We start from the raw sequence: 21253 nt of genomic DNA on the forward strand, positions 1-21253 counted from the left end.
CAGAGCTGTTGCCTCATTATAAAGTCGATGGGCATGGTGTCTGTATGTATATTGATGTGCTGCGGGTGTGTGTGCGAGTCTGTTTGGATGTATCTGTGAGTTTATGGGCCGACATGTTTGAATTGCGAATGAGAAATTGATGGCCACTCAATCAAAGTGCCGTTGCATGAGTTTCCTTGCCACTCACCCAGCATCTCATCACACCATGTATTAGTAGTGCTAATGGGATTCCCAAGGAAAAACATTCCGGTTCTCATATCTTTCCTTGAAATTTTGCTGAACGAAGTCCGAATGCCCTAATAACCTGCTGGATTCCGGCTAACGGAAACTCATAATATATGATTTCAATAGGTTGATCCTAATAGGGTTTGGCATCGTCATTTTACTGTAAGAAATTTGATTAACCTTCCAACAGAATATGTGTCAATATGGGCTGCCAAAAGTGTCAAATATGAAACACGAGGAGCGACCCAAGGGAATTCCCCGAATTTTGTTTGCATTTTGCGATTTGTAATTTCCACAATTTTCCCACTACCATCCCCCGCAAGAAAATATTGCCGAGCAGTTTCCTTCCGCCCCAACGAAGCAATCTGGTTAATTATTTCTGGGTCCGGGCGATGAAGTCATCATCAAATTGATTTTCAGGTTAAATGGCACGACAAATGGCAAAAATAGGACAGGAAGAGAACTTCATCGACAAGCTGCTGCTGGCAGGTTCAAAGGTTTTGAGGGGCTCCTTTAAAGGCCAAAGCGAAATACACGCACTCAATTAAATACGCATTAAAAAAACATTTGGATACAATGTTTGGGGGGCTATGTGTTTTGGGTATCCAGTTTGCTGGGCTGGGGTGGGGGTGTGGTGGGGGAGCATAGGTCAGCCAGTCAGCCAATGTTGCTTTTTGAGTTGCGCGTGAGCAATTAAATCAAATGGCAGAGCAGCAGACACCATGCCACATTGCACAACAAAGCGATCTCGGGCGAAGGAGGGTCGCAGTTTAATTAACGCAATGGCGTCGCATTAGGGTTCCTGCGGAGGGGGTGTTGCAGAGTGGGCGGGGGGGCAGTGGCATAGTCTAGGGGGAGGTGGTGGGGTGACTGAGCAGCACAGTACAGCACAGCTCATTAGACACGCACCGAATGTTTGCGGCTGTTGACCATCCAGCAGTGAGCAGCCAGCCATGAAGCGCTCTTTGATTTGGCCAAAAGAATCCTGCTGGCTAGCGCTTATGTGCACTCGAAAAAAGCCAGAGTATTTGAAAAATATTCATAACTGTATACCATACTCTCTCATTTAAGATGAAATTCACAGTGTAGATATATGGTGGCCTTATGTTTGCATGTTCGTAATTTCATTATCCTTTTGTTTCTGGGGAATTCAGCAGGGGTATCTGTTCGCTTTCTGCTTGACTGATTTATGGTCTATATTTATTTTTATACATTGTTTTATTTTTATGATTCCGTTTCGTGTTCCGCTTTCGGGTTTCGGTTTCAGTTTCAGTTTGGTATTCGTATTCCTATTCGTATTTGTATTCGAATTCGATAAGCCTCATTTAGTTTGTATTCGCTTTTTCACAGCCAGGCAGCCAGCTTTTTTCCCCCTTACCATTTGTACTCCATTCAGGCGTATTCATTTTGATTGCGGCCCACTTTAGTTTTCATATAGTTGCATGCGGATGTGTCAGGGGGTTCGGTTTAATTATAAGCAAATTGTTTGCCCCATTTACATACGAACCGCACTATTCCCACTCCGCAGTTGCCTTAGTCAGCTTTGTGATGTTTGCAGTTCATTATAATGTAATTGGGTATGCCAAGGACATGGGTGATATTTATTAATTGAATAATTCATTAAACGAGCTTATAATTTGTGCAGCAAAGAGTTAAATTTAACGCCCCGAGGAGCCTTTATCTTCACGTTTTTACTATTGTTTACTGCCTGCGCAGTGGTCCTCAAACTGGCAATTAATTTGATCCAAGTGCCTGCAGTTATAATTAAATTCGGTTGACCCCAAACCGAGTGGAAAATTGATCAAATTGGCGAAAAATTTACTAAATGCCAAGCTCGATTCTCAGTGCGTGCACAAAAAAAGAAACTGAAAACCCCGACATCAATACGCCAAATTGAGGCATTTGAAAAACAAAATTGCAGCCGACCGTCGTCCAATTTGGACAGGTGCTTTTTCTGTCCCCCACTTCCACCCATTTTGCTGACCACCAACTAGCTAAAACTCGTTTCAGCTTTTGGCCAAAAGGCAGCTCCAGCGAGTTCAATGCCTGCCGGCGGCCAGAAAATTGATTTGCCAATGCAGCCAGTCAACCAGCCAGCCAGCAAAGCGAAAAGCGAGTGAATGAACGGGCGAATTATCCAAGCTGAGCCGCCAGCATTTCCATTGATTTTTCACTTTCTCTCGACTTCGACTCTGTTGTAATTACTCTTTGGCAAAAATTATTATGGTCAATTACTTTTATAACGCAACGCTGGCAGCGAGGTGAGTTTAAGAAAAGAAATCTTCCAATCCAATTAGACTCAGCTGCAACTTGTGCGTATTCAGCACACTCAATTTCCTATACACATAATAATACAAGAAAGTGTCAAATGTTATTTCGAATATTTGTCAAGTGAAAATCACAGGCAATGATGATATTTTCCAGCTATTTTCGGCTATTGGGCACGTACACAACTGACTTTGATGACCCAATATGAAGCGGGGCACGGCTGAAACCATTGTGGGTGTGGCTGTGATGGGCGTACACACTCATACACACACACACACAGACACCCACATAAGCTTACACAATGAATGGAGAATTAAGGACGCCATTCTGTTAAATAATTGCGTTTGAAGGAAATTTTAAATTGAATTGAATAAAAATGTAGAACTCCCCTGCACCTTGCACTCCCCTGAAATATTGGGTTAAGTGCGGGAGATGACAGCGACAAGAGAATTCAATCAGCACGAGTCACCCTTGGGCAGGTTGTGATATACATGGGTAGTGTGGGAATCTGGTAGAAACTTCATAGTGCCGGCCAGCTGGGGCGTATAATTCAATTGTGCTGAGGTGAACGTGACAGGTGTGACCAACGTCACTTGTGGGCTTGTGGGTTGCAACAATTATGGCGAAAATATGCGATTTAACTATGATTTTTCCACCTTGAACACCTCTACCTTGCAGATCAAGTTCTTGAAGACCAAAGAGGGCACAGCCATGGTGCAAATGGGCGACGCGGTGGCCGTTGAGCGTTGCGTGCAGCACCTGAACAACATTCCCGTGGGCACTGGTGGCAAGATACAGATCGCATTCTCCAAGCAGAACTTCCTATCCGAGGTGATCAACCCGTTCTTGCTGCCCGATCACTCGCCCAGCTTCAAGGAGTACACCGGCTCCAAGAACAATCGTTTCCTATCGCCGGCCCAGGCCAGCAAGAATCGCATTCAACCACCGAGCAAGGTACAATTTTCCTTAAATCATTGCTCAAAATCTAAGAATAATTACAATTAACTATATTTGATTTTAGATTTTGCACTTTTTCAACACACCGCCCGGCTTGACCGAGGACCAACTGATTGGAATCTTCAACATCAAGGATGTGCCCGCCACCTCGGTGCGCCTGTTCCCCTTGAAGACCGAGCGCTCGTCGTCGGGACTGATCGAATTTTCCAATATCTCGCAGGCAGTGCTGGCCATCATGAAGTGCAACCATCTGCCTATTGAGGGTAAAGGTGAGATAGTGTTGTGTTTAAGTGTTATTAAAAAAAAGAAAAGTCAAATCTATGTGGCCACCCTTCCGAAAACCAAAAAAAAAAAAGAAAAAGTTACACAAAATTCTCACTCTCTCTTTCGCCTCTGTCTCATTCTCATTAAAATCCTTGGCATCTCACGCCCCAATAAGTAGGCAACATAACTTTTTCGCCGACCCAAAAAGTCCTGGCCAAAAGTTTCGGCAGCTATTTTGCATGGCCTTTCGACTTGTGCTGCTGTGCTGTGGTGCAGCAGCCGCACGTCAATATCACACCCACCTCCCATTGCCACCAAAAAGCATCGCCCAGCACCGAGAACGGAAAAACCAACACCATTCACCATCCATCCCATCCAGCAATGCAAACTTTAACCTTTCGCGTGTTTCTTTGCGTTGTTTTTTGGGCAACAAACTTTCTAGTAACGTCGCGCTGCCTGCGATGAAAATTTTAATTTGGTAATTAAGATAAACAATTTCAGTTTCAGTTTGCAGTTATTCATAAATGGGTCGCCACATCCCCAACACCCTCTGGCAGGCATTTCTCTAACAATTAGTCTCAGGACTCGCGGCTCGTTTACAAATGGGTTGACGACCGATATAAAAGTTTTCGCATAAATATTTCACCAACAGCAGGTCGCCCGAAAACAAATTACTATTCCGCAAACTCTAGCGTTTTATGAGCATGTTTACATGGGCGATATTCATTTGACATTCCGAATATTTAGCATTGCACTTGCCTCAAAAAACAGCTTACACACACATCAGGGGGCTGGTGAAATCGATTAGGAAAGTGGCCAACAGGACTGTTCGTTCAATGCTCATGCATAAATTGTCGATATCCTCGATTTGATTATTTGTCGTTGGCGCATTTGTGATGCTGCTGCTGCTGCTGCTGCTGCGAGGGCTGCTCGAGTGCATGGTAAATAGTAATTAAAAGTGTAAGGAACGCAAACACAATCGCACGACAAATACATTGACCTAGACCATCATGGCCATGCTAGTGTTCATGCCCCTTTCGCAAATGGAAATGCAAATGCAAGTGCATGCCGATTGCAAACACGGGCCACATTGCGTACTTTCAGGCGGTAGAATTATGCTAAAAGCAAATATATGGCTCTTTTCACCCTCTATCGAACATGCACACACACCACACACGCATACGGTGTGCCACAATGCTGTTTCCGCATTTAAGGGATGGGATTTTGATTGCTAGGCATAGGATCCATTCAGGCAGCGTTCTCTAATTGGCAAAAAGGCCCCATTCATTTCCAACCCATCGCTCAACCCCTCCAATACCTCGAATACCTCGAATACCTTCGCACAATCGAAGATTGCGCTTGCAAAATCAATAAAACTAAATTCAAGAATATACAACACTTATACACTATACTACACCATAACTTAATGAATAAATATGCCAGCATATAACCATTGTTTTCGCCAACGAACCACACCACCTTATACATCTTTTATGCGTGCTCTCTCCCCCTTTACCCCAAAACAGGCACCAAGTTCCCATTCATCATGAAGCTGTGCTTTTCCTCATCCAAGAGCATGAACGGAGCCTGGAACAATGCGACCAGCGAGGGCATGATCGAGAAGGAGAACGAGGGTGACACCAAGGTGGACATCTACAATTGAGATTTGATTACGATTGTGTAAGCAAAAGCAAACAACAACCGGCTTAACTAGAACACAATACAGAACAAAACTGGAAGAGAGGGATATTGGTCGCCAACAACTACATGCAAAAGACAACAGCAACAGCAAATGCAGCAACAAATGTGCCACCAACTGCAACAACTGCAACAACTGCAACCACTGGAGCTTCAGCAAACGATCGATCCACCCACTTGATGATGGCTTACACATTCGACATGAAAAGCGGGAATTTCAAAACAAATTGATTGCTATATCAACTAAACAAGAAACTAAACCAACAAAATATGAATAATGACAATTGACAAATGAAATATGAAATGAAAAACACACAAGAAAAACTAATTACAATTAATTCAATTAGGCGCAAACGCATGTAACTTTTCTACGAGCCATTTGCATAGATTTACTGAATTCCACCATATATCAATTCAGCTAATTAGTATGACAGCCTATGTACGATATGGCCTCGTTCAAAAGCCACACACACTTGATGCACATTACATTACATTGAATTACATGCGTTTGCGTGGCAACCACAACAACAAAACAAGCAAAAATAATACACAAAATTTGAATTGTTATTATTGTTAAAATGAAGCATTAGGACTTTCTCACACAACAGCAAAGAAGAAAATGGAATCACTCCAACCAATTGTAAACTATGTAATGTTTAATTGATAAAAAACGACAAACTAAACCAAAAATAAATAATTGTAATTTAAAACACGAAAGCATGTTAAAATAACTCAAGAAATTCCCTCCCTCCCTCCACTCGCTCCTCTACCCCAGAATGCACGCAACTTCCACTTTGACCCTCGACCCCATGTAACCCATACCCCTGTCATTTACCCCTTACTATCCCCACGGCAGACTTCTGTATAGGTAATGTAATATGATTTTCATTTGGATACGAAAATATTATTAGTGCAACAAAAGGAAACATTTCTTTGGACAATATTTCGACAAGTATTCGGGCGTGAGAAAAGGTCTTAACAAAAATATTTATTGAAAAAGGAATATTTGTGTAAATTAAAACCAAAAATTTAGCAATTTTAAATAAAATTTATTAGTTTTAGTTATGCAAAATCGAGCACTGCACCACGTTTATGGCAGTTGATCTAACAAGTTTTTTATTTTAACGAATGTAAAACGAGCAGAGGAATGAATTAAAAACTTGCACAAGCCAATGTTTTTACTATTAACAAAACAAGAAAAAGACAAGATGGTAAACATAATTTTTGTGCTTAATTTACAAAGTTGAAAAAGGCATAAATTTATATGTATGAGATGTATTTGTATTTATATTAAAATTAATTTTAATTTACACTAAATGTAAAAAGCAAAATAACTAAAACAAAACAAAATATTAAAATAAAAAAAATAACAAGCTAAGATAAAAGATGAAAAACTACAAGATAATTTAGTTAAGTGCAAATCGAAAAGAGCATCTAGCTTAGTTAAAAAAAAAAACAAAAACAAAAACAGCATCGTTCAGACATGCAGACAGAAGAAAACATACAACAAAACAACATATTTTTGAGGCGTTTTAAAATTGGAAGACAGAGCCAAACATTTCAAAACTCCAAGTGAAGTTAGCAAAGCAAAGCTACTACTAAAGATGGGTGAGGGCGTATTGCAAATGCGAATAAAAGTAGACGAAAACAAAAGAATTAAAGATATCAGCAATAAAGCAACAGCAACAACACCATATCAAAGGCGTATGTTAGATTACCTATAATACAAGTATAAACATAAATCGAGATGATGCAAGATAATAATGTAAACACCATAATCAATGAGTTCACTTGAGTTGTATCGTTTTATTTTTAAGCACCATCTGTCGGCAGCTCGAGACCCAAAGAGATCCGAGCTCGAAACTGCCCGCCAGAGGGCGTTGTTCTAAACTAAAACTACATTTGTTTTTAATGCAAATCAACGAATAAACAATACATAACATAACATAATGCTAGGGCCGCTAAACGAATTTTCTTCACACTGCGTAGTTCACAGCTCGACGAGATTGTTGGGCCTTCACACGTAGATCATTTCATTCATTTGACTATCAGTAATACTATGTGCAATTTGGGCTTTAAACGAGACTTCGCTTGTTCTATTTAATTTATTGCAATTTTCTCATTTCGCTCACTAGTTTGTGTAATTATTTCAAGTGTCTTAGTTATTATGTAATTTGTTTTTTTAATCCTTAATTGTAAAATATTTTTCTAAAAATTAAGTATTATTGTACTTAATTTGTATAATTAACATGATTTAATGTCGAAACGAGAATTAATTATAAAGAAGCAAATAATCTCGTTACAATCTTAATGATAAATATTCATTTTTAAGAACGTAAAGCAACAACGATCTTAAAGCTCCTAATTAGATCATAATCAGATCAATAAACAAATTACTATAATACAATATTATATAATATAACATAAATAATTACAAACTTGGTAGCTATTTAATTTACGAATATACAAATTGTAATCTGAATTTTATATTGTTAATAGTTTTATTCGACATTTAACACAAATTATTTTGTGTTTATTTTTCTTAAATCTAATTTTGTATGAGTAAAAATAGAAACAAGTAAATATATTTATATATTTAGCTGGTGAAATCGTTTGGTACTTGCCTAAAAGGAGGCACGGCAATGTCAGTTAAATATATAAAATCATAAATATATTTATGCGTGTATTTATATGATTTGTTTTATTTAATATTTAAATTTTGTTGTTATTTTTTAAAGCGTATTTTTTAAGCCCAGAGTTTGTAACATGCGCGCTCATATTTTGATATAAATATATATATATGTAAAAGAATCTGGCAGTTGTATTTTTATTTTATCACCATCAGCTTTTTGTATGTTCTAATAGGAATTGAAACATGACAAATAATTTGCTTTTAAACTATAGAAAACTCGCAAAGCATTTAAAGCAAAGTATAGTTAAATAGCATCCTTCAACGCACATCCTTTTCTATTCTTATTTTCGGGTATTGAGAACAGCGACTATGGAAAAATAAACCTAAACTAAATTATATGCCAAATAATCTCTAGTGTTATCCTGAATTTTGAACATATCAAAATTTTGAAGCATTCAAATTTAAGGCCCTAAGTTTTGAAATTATACAATTTAGGCATTACTAATGTAAATGTAAAAAAATGAAATATTAAAACCCGGAGCACTTTTCAATAAGCAGCAAAACTGCAAACAGACATAATCCTTACAACCCTCTACGAAAACGCCAATAAGAATTGTATGTAAGCATATAGAGCAAACAAAGATGAAAAATCGAAAAATAGATATGTAAGGTATAATTTATAATGAGTAATTACTTTAAAGTATTATTTGAAAAAACACAATTTTCAAAAATTTGAAAACTAGGACAATTTTTTTACGTTTTTGCGCTTACGTTCCCAAAACTAAATTTAGCAAGAAACTAATCTCCTAGAAGCAATTATTTAACTATAATTTAAACGCATTCGAAATTAAATAAAAGAAAATTAGTCAAATTTCGTTACAAAATTTTGTTGAATTGAAACAAGATCATTTAAAGGTTGTCAATGAGAAGAACTTGTTACGAAGGCCTTCCCAAACCGCTGGCTTTTGGCTAATTGCATGTCATTTTGTGTAGCGATTTATTTATTATGAGTTCATTTAAATTACGTTTGCAATTGCCTCGTAGTTTTCAACTCCAAAAAAAGAATAATGCTCATGGGGTAAAAGGTAGGTGCTGTTTTTAAAGTAACAACTCACAATTTTCTTGAACTTGTCCACCCAAACAAACATTGGTTCGTTCGGAGTGCCATTTTTCCAATGGCAGGTCCATATATTTTGAATGTATTTTCAATGAATTGAGTTTAGTTCGTTAGTTCGTTAGTCAATTCGCCTAATGACACCAACTACACAAATGGACCAGTTTATTCAATACTGAATTGACAACCACCAAGAATCAAATCAAAACAAAATGAAATTATTAAAATTTGTGAAACCGTCCAATTATGAAACAGCAACACTGATGACACCACACACGAGTTGAAAACTGGGTACATTACTACTTTAAAGTGGGAGAAACAGCGGAGCAATGCTCTCCAGTTTCTGAAGTGTCTTTCACTGAGCTTTAGCCTTATATTGCAAACTTTTTGGAGCAAGGATTTTTAGCGACACCAGCGAGTTTCCGTCTTCGGTTTGCGCTTTTCGACCTATTTTACTTCCATGCCGCTTGAACATGCTTACCAGTTACGAGCCGCATTCAGATTGCTAAACACATCTACGATCCTGTGAGAGCTTTGGTTTGCTACTATTGTTTTCTGTTTTTTAGTTGGATACCCCGAGAGGCAAATGAGAAACACTAAACAAAACAAGAACTTTGTACACCGAAACGAATTCATAATAATCTAGAATGTGCATGTGCATAATGAGAACAAAAGGAAGAAATAACTAAAGGATAAAGAAACCTATGAAAACAAATGAATAAAAGATGAATAACTAAAACTATATTCTTATAGGCTTATAGTTTATACTTACATACACACATACAAATACTTATATACATAAATATTTATATATAAATATATATATATATCAGAGATCATAACATACATAGTAATACGACACTACATCCACATACATATATACATTCAAATATAGTTTTTAATAAGTGAGGAGGTAGCGCGAGTCAATTTTAAAAGCAAGAAAATCTTAAACCATGCAAATCTTAAGCAAGATGCGCAAATATTAACAAAGAAGTTACTTTGGCGTTATTAGTAATGCAATTACATGTATGAGAAGCGAATACTTACATAATTACACCACAAATTACACCCACTACACAACAGACACAGACACAGACACCGACACAGACAAACAACCAGGAGACACAGACACAGACATAGACAGACAAAGGACGAAGGAAAGTTTTTAGGGGCAAACGGACAACTGCATAGTGTAGTCGTATGCGTAATTACTGGTGATAATTTTGAAAAAAAAAAAACTAATACAAATCAAATAATATGAGTAATTTTAACATAAGCAAATGCTAGCACGTTTGAATTTCCAATAGATGTCTATTATGTATTAGAAACCTATATAAATATATATTGACGATTCCTTATTACACACACACATAAACACACACACCTTAATGTCTTAGTGTGCAAGTATGTAAAAAAAAAATAAAAAACCATAAGAACATGTAAGCCACAACGCAACGTAAACGAAAATTGCAAGAAACGAAATTCGATTCGAAATCATTTCCCCCCACGAACGAGACGAGTATTAGTGTGTTAGGCCTGGTATTTAGCTGACATTATTTAGTTCCCCGACATGCAGCATAAGTAAGCCCATACACACACACACACACACACACACACACCCAGAGGTCCGATCAAGAAACTATTCCTGGGAGCACCGCCGCCCGGCTGGGACCTAAGTAATTTATTAGCAATTTAAAGCTCCCAGATGCGAGCGGGTTGCCCTGCCCACAGTAATTGCATACTTTCAGGCTGCAATTAGTTGGCGTATGTGTGCTGGTGCTTAGGCCTTTTGAATGCAGGAGTATATGCTCCGCAGGACCAGCAGTTTATCAGCACTCCGATGTGGCAGCCATGACGATTCCATTTATAACAATAACCAACCGGTTGTAAGCCATCGCACACACACACACACACACAGAGACACACTCGTGGACAGAGACACAACAGGAAACGCACACACTCACATAAAGCCAAACCGCAGGGCAATTGTGCAATATAATTTGACTTGTGTTCGATTAAAACACACACAGACACAGGCCACCCACCACCCACAACCCACCACCCACACCGTCATCTAATAATAATAGCTATGTTAATATGCAATTTAGTTGAATTTTCGTTGATCGGTTTAGTTTAGTTTAGTTTAGTTAGTTCAGTCTTTAATTTAGGGTTTGCTGTGTGGCGGAAATGGGTTCTGAATTTGACACCACACACATACACTTGTTAAACTAATCCACCGAATAAATACAATCTCATTAACTAAATTTAACAGTTAACGCATGAACAAGCCAATTTCGCCGTTTCCGCCTTTAGCTTCGAATTTCTCATTGCGTTCGGGCAGCGGGTTAACATTTATTTTACTCACCAAGGACGCGACTGTATTGAACGCTGCGAGGTGTAGCAACTTATGTGGAATGTGGATGGCAGTCGACTGTAGGGATATCGAAAATCGAATACCAAATATGGACAAATTTAAATCGAACTTTCTAAGTGTTTAGTTGAAGAGTCGTTAGCCATTCGTAATATGCTAATACATAGGTGTAATAAGCTAGTAATGTGAAAACCGAAGACACACTACTCTTGCATACATAACACGCATACACACATACATACATAATTATATAGTAAGTACACGTATGACATACATTAACACTCGTACATAAACGCATACATAATACTTACATACATATGTATAAGCCTATGGAATGCAACATAATCACAGCAAAGTCCTTTTGATAACCGATTTTTGACTATGTACGAACTAATTTTTAAAATAATTCTGCGTCGCATTTACACACAGGCACACAGACATAATCAGCCATAACCAGACATACATATATATACATATATACGTTTATATCTATATATACACACATCAATCTTATCAGGCGAGGCAAACGCATTAACAAACCGCAAAGAAAAAACAAACGTAAAAATATCATGTACTGCACAGCAAATTTGCGTAAACAGGAAAAACAGTCGAACCAACTCACACACACACACTCAAACAAACAAAACACAAGTAATGGACACAATGAACAAATTATTAGAAACTATTCAAAACTACTATTTATTAAATGTTGTTAGCATCAGAAAACCGAGAATAAGCAAATTATGAAATCGCTGTAGTGCAAATGCAAAAAAAAACTTAAGAACAAAGAAAAATTGTAAAACCATCATTGAAACTTATTTATTTTTAAGCCAAACGTTGCGGCAAGCAAAAACACAGCGGAAAATAACGAAAACCAAAAAATTTTTAAACATTAACAGCCACTTCAACAAATCCACAACAAAAACAAACAGTACATAAAATACAAATTCTTTGATCTTAAACCAGAAACCCAAAAACGAAAACGAAAAACAAATAAATGAAAAACTTAAACTTATACACAAAAGAAACTCGAATGAAAACTTTGTTTTATTTAAGTACAATTAGTCCCGCAGTAGTACAACTTCTACACGGAAAGAAATAAGATGTAGCTAGGATCAGTAATTAAATCTCAGCTGCTTTTCGAATTTACATTCACTAGAGCGAAACCAAAATTACTACGGTTCAAATTCACTTCTTAAATGTGTGCAAACGAAAGAATGTACTGCATACTTTTAGACACTTTAGGAAATGACTTTGCACCCTTAGTGAGTTTCGTTATCTGAAACTATTCAATTGATCTAATCATCTTGTTTTTTTCCTGTGCATCGATTTCAAATCACCTGACTCACCTATACTTTTGTCATATTTGCAGTTAGCAACAACAACATTACAACAAGTACAGCTAGTACAGTTAGTGGAAACTACAACAACAACAACAAGCACCTCAGTCACCAAGCCCAATAAAAAACCAACAAACCAAAAAAACCAATCCAATCAACAAGAACAAACAACAACAACAACAACTACTAAAAATAACAATAACCACCTCCATTACAAGTACAACAACAACAAGAACAACAACAGCTACAACAATAACAATTAAGATTCGACATTGAATCGCGAAGCATTTTAAGGTCTTCCATTTAAATTAATTTCGTTCCATAAGATAGTTTTGCTAATTTGTTGGACACACACTTAGTTAGCCACTTTTAAGTTGCTTGCTGCATGTGGTAAGTAATCTTAGTGTCTAACTAACTAGTTGAACTCACTAAGTAATTCACACACATTGAAGGTCGAGGTTAAATGAAAATCGATTAATTTTGTTTAATATAGTTGAAAATAATAAGTAAATATTTGTTGAAAATAATGAGTATATATTTGTTAAGCAAAAGTGTGGAGTAATTTATTTTGATTTGCTTTGATTAATGGTTGCTGTTTTTTAATGTTTATGTATAATTTATCAGTTAAAATTTAGCTTTTTCAGTTTTTCAAACTAAATCTCATTTGCCACACTTCAGTGGAACTCTTTGTGGTCTGGTCTGATTTAAAATGTGGCAGGAAAATCGCAGAAAAACAATTACCACCCACTGAACTGTAAAATAGAATAATCTGCGAAATAACCTAATTAACTGCTGCCCATGGTAAATTAATTCAATTCCTCGCATAAACAAAATAAACAATGGCGGCTGATAGCGTGCAGATAAATGCGAGATTTCACGAAATATTTAAACATTAAAATTGGTTTTACTTTCCTTTAAATCCACTTCAAAAGCGACTCACTTTAAACCATTTTTAACCCATTTTCTGGCTCTTTTAAGACGTTCAAAAACCAGTTTTAAAACTGGTTAACCGTCTGCCGTGGGGCCGCTTTTTCAATCATTTTCCGCATGACCGATTTTGTGAAATTGCATTTAACAATGTTTAATTAAAAGAACTGACCGCCGGCTGGTTGCTTGCCAGTTTAATCTGGGGGCAAACTTTTAAAATGCGACCCCTGCTGCAAGACGAACAAATTTGCTGGCCAGAAAGGGTCAATCGAATGGGGGCAGGAGGAGAATCATTTATCAAACGACTTGGTTGGAGCCACATATCCTGGCCCCAATTGACCCCCTTCAATCTGAAACTAAATGCCTGAGCCTTGTGTCTCTTCGATTCTGTGTTTGTGTTTGTGTTTGCGACTCAATAAATTATTTACTTAAGCCGAACATTATGTAAAGCAGCGGATTCTCCATTGGTCCGCTCTAATCCTTTGTCTATTATTTCATTTCCCAGTCGGGCAGAAAGAAGAAAGTCGGGCCAGGAAAACCAAACGACTTACACAAATATTCCATTTAAAATGCATTGCCTTTTTCCCTGGCCAATGCCTTTGGCTTTGACCGAGGATAAGGATGTAAGCCAGGACTTGTCCCAATTGTCCTTTTGCTCGGCCTGTTTTTGCCTGTTTTTGCAGCCTCTTAATAGCAGAAGCGTGTATTTATCTATGCCCTATGTGCTCCCTTTGTGAGGTGGAGCTGAGGAGTTGAGACCGCAACAATGGACCAAGTACAAATGCAGCTGTTTCTTTATTTATCTACCAGGATTAATATTATTTCAGTCATGTTATTGTGCCAGTTTTTTTTTTTTTTTGTTCCCTTGCAGTTGGCGTTAAATTGCATGTCGCATGTCCGCTGTGCTGTGGCCATTGATTGATGGCAGTTGCTGGAACTCAGCAGCCATGACAAACGCCAAATTGTTTGTCTACCAAACCAAAAGGAAAATAAAATAGTTAAAATAAATAAATTGCTCTTGAAATTGCGTACAAAGTTGGCAGTTCGTGGAAGCTGACTGAGTTAAATCAATTTGCTTGTGGCCTACACATTGAATTCAAATATGTTCACCGGTTTCCAAATTGCGTTTACTGCGGCTCCATCGATCCATTTGCCATCGCTTCTTTTCATTGAAGGACACTTTTTTCTAGAATGAACGTAAAGAGCTTATTTACCACCAAACAATTTCAGCATTCAAATTCGCTCCTCACCGAGTCTTACATTTTTTAAAATAAACGAAAAGGGACCAAACTTTAGTTGCTATAATTCTTCATTACCTTGAGTTTCGATTTTATTTCGCAGCCACATGACACAAATCCAGATTTAACATATAGCCTTGATATATGTTCTTGCTAAGATAAAAAAGCCAACTGAAAACCAAATTACGCGAAATCGAAATGTAAATACTGAAGCACATAATTGTAAATTGAAACTGTTGAATCTCGTTTGTAAAGTTATAAAAAGAAAACTAAAGCGCATGCATTTACCACATAGAATGTGTACATATGCACAAATTCGCTTGCTTTTTAAATTTTTTTTTATATTTTTATAAATACGTTGCAGTAAGATAATAGCGGTAAATGCACACGAATTGTAAAAAAAATTTAAGATATAAAATTCACATTATTTATAGGAATACTCATAAAAAAAAATGAATAACGAATGGGTCCATAAGTCAAATGGAAAGTCACAATATCATTCTCAATAAGTTGCTCAATTTGCTTCGCAAAGTGATTTACCGATTTATCATTCTCTATTTTCATATGTGTACAACTAAATAAATGTATTTTAGGCATAAGCTAAACACAATAATGCAAGCAACAAAATTTCAAGTAAACATTAACGTTAACGATAACAATAAACAACACCAATTCAGTGATTGGAAACACAGCGTTTGAGAGCTGAAAGAAAAATAGCTTAGTGTCAATTGTCTTTCAATTATTTAGAAATGTGCACAATAACTACTGCAGATCTATAGCTGCTTATACCTAATTATAGATAGAATTACGAGTAGATGTAACTGCACCACACGAACTTTTATTTACAATTCCAGTGTATTTGGAATAGCCTAATTTAAATACAACAATTAAGCGAGACGAAGCTCGGCCAAATGCATCTTGTTATGCGAGCCAAGAAGAATGATCCTAATGTCAATTTCAAAGTAAAACTTAAATGTAGTTGTGTAATATATATAGTACATGGCAATTAGGCATAATTACTCCACATTAATGTATTATTAACACCTAAGCTAGGCTAAAACATAATCCACGTGCAATTCGAGTCACTTTGGCCCGCCAAAAGCCAATTATTTTGCAAATTCAGCAAATAATGCAGGGCATGCGAACATGCATACATATGTAATAAATGCACTTTAATGGGCTAATCGCCACACCACACAAAAATCCACCAAAAAACAAAAAGCACACTGGCTGGCATACACACACATATCTGAAGTTGATTACGCCAGGAAAGCGCAGCATTACAATGCATTGTATAAAAGTTGAACGAAGCAATTTGAAAAACGTGATTTAGATTTTTTCTCACAAAACAAAAAGAGATTCAAATGTGATTTTGCTATACTAACAAACAGTGGGGTAAAACGAGAGCAAACGGAAAAAAAAATCAAATTTAACAAAAGGAAATGAATTGAAATGAAATAAACTGTATACATACGTACTGTGTTAAATTCCACGGCTTTTGTTGATGGTTTTGGAATTTCGTTAGCGTATTTGTGTAGAATACTCGTAGGTAACTTTACGTAGCATACTTATGTGGGCTGCCGCTGTCAACGACTTTGACTCGACTAATGCCGCCAGAGCCTTACTCTATCTATCTTGCTGTTTCTGCATTTTAAATTGCAATTGAAATTGAAATTGAAATGGAAATTGAAATGGAAATTGATATTGAAATGTTTATTTACTATTCGTTTAACTGACTAAATGTATAAATGGAGTCCAAGTAAAAGCCACCGCCTCTATTTCTAAATAAACTTAGTGAGAATTGTGAACAAATTGTGTCTATATCTATACATAGTGCATATACATACCGACAACAACTATACATAATTACGACAACTAAACCAAATGCGAACTACATATATGTATGTGACTGTATGTAACGTATTACGAATCTACGATAGGGTATACAAGATCGGGCCGTTAATGCCGCATTTGAATGTATTATTCAAGATAGTTATATACAGCATATACACAGATATTATACATACTTATATACCAGCGCATGATTAACTATTAAACTATATACATACGTGTAGATATATACAACATAATACCGATACGCTAATCCTTTTTGGACAACTTTTTCAATGTTGCTACTACGTACGAGGTACTACGTAAACCAAAGAACAATGCATAGCTACGATGACAAAGTGCAACAATTAATAAATAGTAGGCGAATTGTAAATTGTGGTGCAACCTGGTCGAGTATAAAGCCAAAACTAAAATGAAAATGAACTTTAATAGCAGCCGTTGCAGATCCACTTCCAGGGTGGTCGATGCACAATCGTTTTCACCGGGAAAACTCTGCCCCCAAAAAATTTGATTTGATTCTACTTAGCAAGCTTTTGAACTCATTCCTGCCGGCACCACTTTGATTAACCCAAAACTACCCACCAGCTACTCTAACTCCAAAACTATACAAGTCCCTTTCCAAAGCAGATGTATAGATATTTAGATATATCATGTGTCTCACCAACGATGCCATCACTATAAGAGAAGCTCTTCTAAACGCTGACTGCAGAATACCACCATGTTAAAAACAACTAAAACCAAAAAAAACCAAAAAACTAAAACTAAAAGTACAGATAGAAGGCAAATCCTAACTAACACGAGAATATTTTAAAGGGAGCATTGGGCGAGAGAAAAACCATAATCTGTCTTTGTGGCAAACTTTCGGCCGACTTGCGGGATCGCTCATCAGAATCGTACTTACAATTAGAGTGTATACAAGCGTAAATCGAGTAAATTGGATAGCGTATAAAGTATATTTTATTAGTAGCGAAATTTAAATGGTAACTAACAGTAACAGTAACAGTAACGGTAACGGTAAACGTAACAGGATAACAGAAACAGTAAGGATGGAGTAAATGTTAAAAATAAATAATAACTATTAAAGCTAGATGTAAGTGTCTATTGAAGAACATTGCAAGCTAACACGAGAAATTGCAAATTCAACCAACAAAATGTTGTTAAGTTTTCCGCTTTATGTGTCAAATTAGCTAATGATTGTAATTAACATAACGAATAATTCAAGCTTAACGAATAATACAAGAAAGTTATGGTAACCTAACCAAACAAATACTAAAAGGCTAACTCATTTTTGAACTGTTGGCTAAGTGGGCATGATTTTAATTGTAAAGAAATTATTTAGTTATACAACATTCGCTTAAAGGAGAACTTTTATTTCAATTTTAATAAACATTAAGCATTAAAACGATGGAAAACCACAACCGTAAACCAAAGAGAAAACTTTAAAAGACAAATGCAAGTCAAGCAGAATCGTTTAAATACATTTCTAAATGTAATTCCAAAATGCATATAGGCTAATTGGGGATTCAAGGAATCTGAACAAGGTACTGCCGGTACCCCAAAAAAAAAAACAATAATAACTAACAGAGAAATGAAATATTATGAAAATCTATGCAGACAAATATTGTAACAGCAACCGAAAAACCAAATTCAAACGCGACAAAAGTAAATTAAAATAAAATATTAAATTAAAAAAAAAACGTACCACTTTTCTTTTCTTATATCACGGATTATCCAATTTTTGTAAACCAATTCCGTAAACAGCGCCCGCTGACTGCTGCCCCAGGAGTTGGCTCCCCATCGCATTATCTGAAGTTCAAAATCCGGCTGATTGCGACTGCAACCAACCAACTGCAATGGTAAAAACTTTCCTCTTGCACTGCGAAATGGTTATGGGGTTCCGCTGAGCTGGGTTTTTGCTGGTGACATCCTCATATCCTCATGGTCGCTTCGGTTTCATTTCGCCCGCTTTCCAACTGCGCTGTTATGGCAGCGGTTTTCCATTCCACAGATACACGTTCCAGCGAGGGGAGCGCTTAAAGTACTGATGAAAATGTAAGCTATCTCATATAAGCTGAAAATGTGGATATGCGGTCAGTATTTAGCATATTTAAGATCGAACATAATAACTTCTTAAGCTTTTTGTTAATAATATTAGAAAAACAAACTGAATACTATTTTAAATATGGTTTGAATTGAATTCGGTATATTTTAGAGTTTCAGCTCTCTCATTAAATTTCCAATATTAATATTGTTGTGCCATCCAAACTGTCATTTCAAGGGACAGGTCGAAGCCAAGCGAAAACCAAATAAAAAGCAGACAATTAATATTGTTCACTGTCAAATCGTGGCACTTAACATGGCCCAGATTGCAACGCGTTGCCTGGTTTGGGTGGTCAATATGCAGGAGATTGCCTTACCGGCTGCAGAGCAGCTTATAATTGACTTGACTAGAATGTTGGTGGTGGTGGCTGCGGAGGCAAATGTCTTCATTAGTTTAATTGCAAACATTATTATTGCACACCAAAAGTTGCACTTGAATGCGCGGAGCAGGCGGAGAAGTTCGCTCAGCTCGACTCATTTGGCCAACGATTCTCGGCCAAGAGAGATAATGAGGCAAAAGGCCAGTAGCTGGTGGAAAATGGCATGAAAACAAAGTGATTTTTCCTTGTTTTTCGCTTTGGCGCTCGCTTGTATTTTTTCTACTTTGCCGCCTCTGCATAAAATGGCTAAATTATACAGATAGACGGAAATCTCTGGCAGCTGCCAAAATGCCAGGCAGTTGGCTAAGTGGGTAAACTTCGCCGGAGTGTTGCAATACTTTAAACGTTTTTACTTTTAATTTTGTTAATAGACTTGTTCCATCTTAATTAAAATGCCAAAGAGCGTAGAAGGCAAAATGCAATGCAAAAGACGGGCAAAAGGAGCAAAAACTGTATTGATTTAAACTTAAGACATTCTCAAGGAATGGTTATTTGAAAGGGAGAGCTTATATAAAGCGGTTTACCATTTCGTCCCGTTTTAAAAAAAGACAAAAGTCATCTAATTTTGTATATAACCATCTGTTGTTGAGTTACGCTTTATATAAGGTAGCAGACCATTTTTTTTTTGGCTCAAACACTTTATGCATTTTTTCCACGGTTCACAAATTTTAACAATGTCTGCAAATCATATTTACCCCATTTTCCATTTTCCACCCCACTTTTCACTGCAGCAAAGATTGCGGAAATTGTCTTCTTTGAAAGCTCTTAGCTTACCGCACACTTGGGCAAGTTATATTAAAATTTCGCCACGGCTACAATTTTAAGACACCAACTCGGTCTATGCTCAACAAAGTCTACGCGTCTGGCAATATCAGTTTAAAGTTTTGGCGCAAAAATAATTACTTTTCATTAACATTGGCCGTTTTGGCCAGTTTGAGGCTCATTCCTTGCACCTGCCACTTTTCCCTTGCCAAAAACTGGCAAAGCCAAATAAACTTGACCAACCAACCGATGGACAGACCGTCCGTCCGTCCGTCTGTCCGTCCGGAGGAAAAACACGAACGGACAACAACGGGCAATGAGGGCAGGGAGGGCAGGAAGGGCAAAATGGGAGGGAAAATTAGAAAATACATTTTTCAGCATTAAAAAGTGTTCGACGTGCGGAGATTGCGGTAATTTCGCTTAACAGTTGGTTGCTGGCGCCAACACTAGCTACACATGCTGTGGTGCCAGTCAGATGCACCTGCTCACTGGGGTTTTCAGCTGCGTGGTGGGTGGTGGGTGTTGGGTGGCGGATGAATATGGGCGAGCCTGGACTCTCGGGAGGTAACCAACCATGTGGGCGGTGCTAAATGTCGAAAGTGCAGGCACAGCTGTCGGAATGGGCGTGGTCCGCTCCGCTGCCAGAGGCTGAAGGTTGAAGGTTGGGAAGTTAAAGGTGGGCGCTTGGGGTAGAAGGTTCATGGGTTGGGGGTTGAAGTTTCGGGGGGCTGGCAGCAGCTGGCACTTGACATGAGCAACGGCAACGAAACAACTCGAGGGCTTTCAACTACTCTCGCACATTTCGCTTCCGCTTAGAAATGGCAAAAACACGTCCCCATGCCCACTTTCAAACACAATGTACCCATTCCCACCCATCCCGAACTCAACCACACAGCATACAACACTCGCATCCACTGTTTGAGAAATAAAGTGTAACTAAAAAAGCTGAAATGAGATACGGGCAAACATACAGCAAAAAAAATGGCAGTGGCCGTGGGGCATCGCTGGATGGCAAATTTATAACTTAATATCAGATTGTGTCGAGTGGGTTGGCACTTACAAATGCCATTTCCAAAGTGTATTTAATTATGACAATTTTGCTAAAGTCAATTTGGCGCTTATTCAC

General features: G+C 37.4%; 1 protein-coding gene across 20 annotated transcripts in view; it reads left to right on the forward strand.

The window, feature by feature from the left end:
- Nucleotides 1-6129, forward strand: part of LOC120445381 (heterogeneous nuclear ribonucleoprotein L) — a 102222-nt gene extending 96093 nt beyond the window's left edge. For 18 of the 20 annotated variants that reach the window (XM_039625764.2, XM_039625765.2, XM_039625766.1 and 15 more), the window contains 3 exons: nucleotides 3172-3447; nucleotides 3515-3719; nucleotides 5241-6129. In XM_039625764.2, the coding sequence (XP_039481698.1) occupies nucleotides 3172-3447; nucleotides 3515-3719; nucleotides 5241-5377 (618 nt within the window). In that variant the 3' untranslated portion in view covers nucleotides 5378-6129. The remainder of the gene's footprint in view (nucleotides 1-3171; nucleotides 3448-3514; nucleotides 3720-5240) is intronic. The other 2 variants (XM_039625767.1, XM_044005814.1) reach the window with 1 other exon arrangement.
- The last annotated feature ends 15124 nt before the right edge of the window (nucleotides 6130-21253 follow it).

This window comes from Drosophila santomea, chromosome 2R (assembly GCF_016746245.2).
Source record: "Drosophila santomea strain STO CAGO 1482 chromosome 2R, Prin_Dsan_1.1, whole genome shotgun sequence".
NCBI classification, from domain to species: domain Eukaryota; kingdom Metazoa; phylum Arthropoda; class Insecta; order Diptera; family Drosophilidae; genus Drosophila; species Drosophila santomea.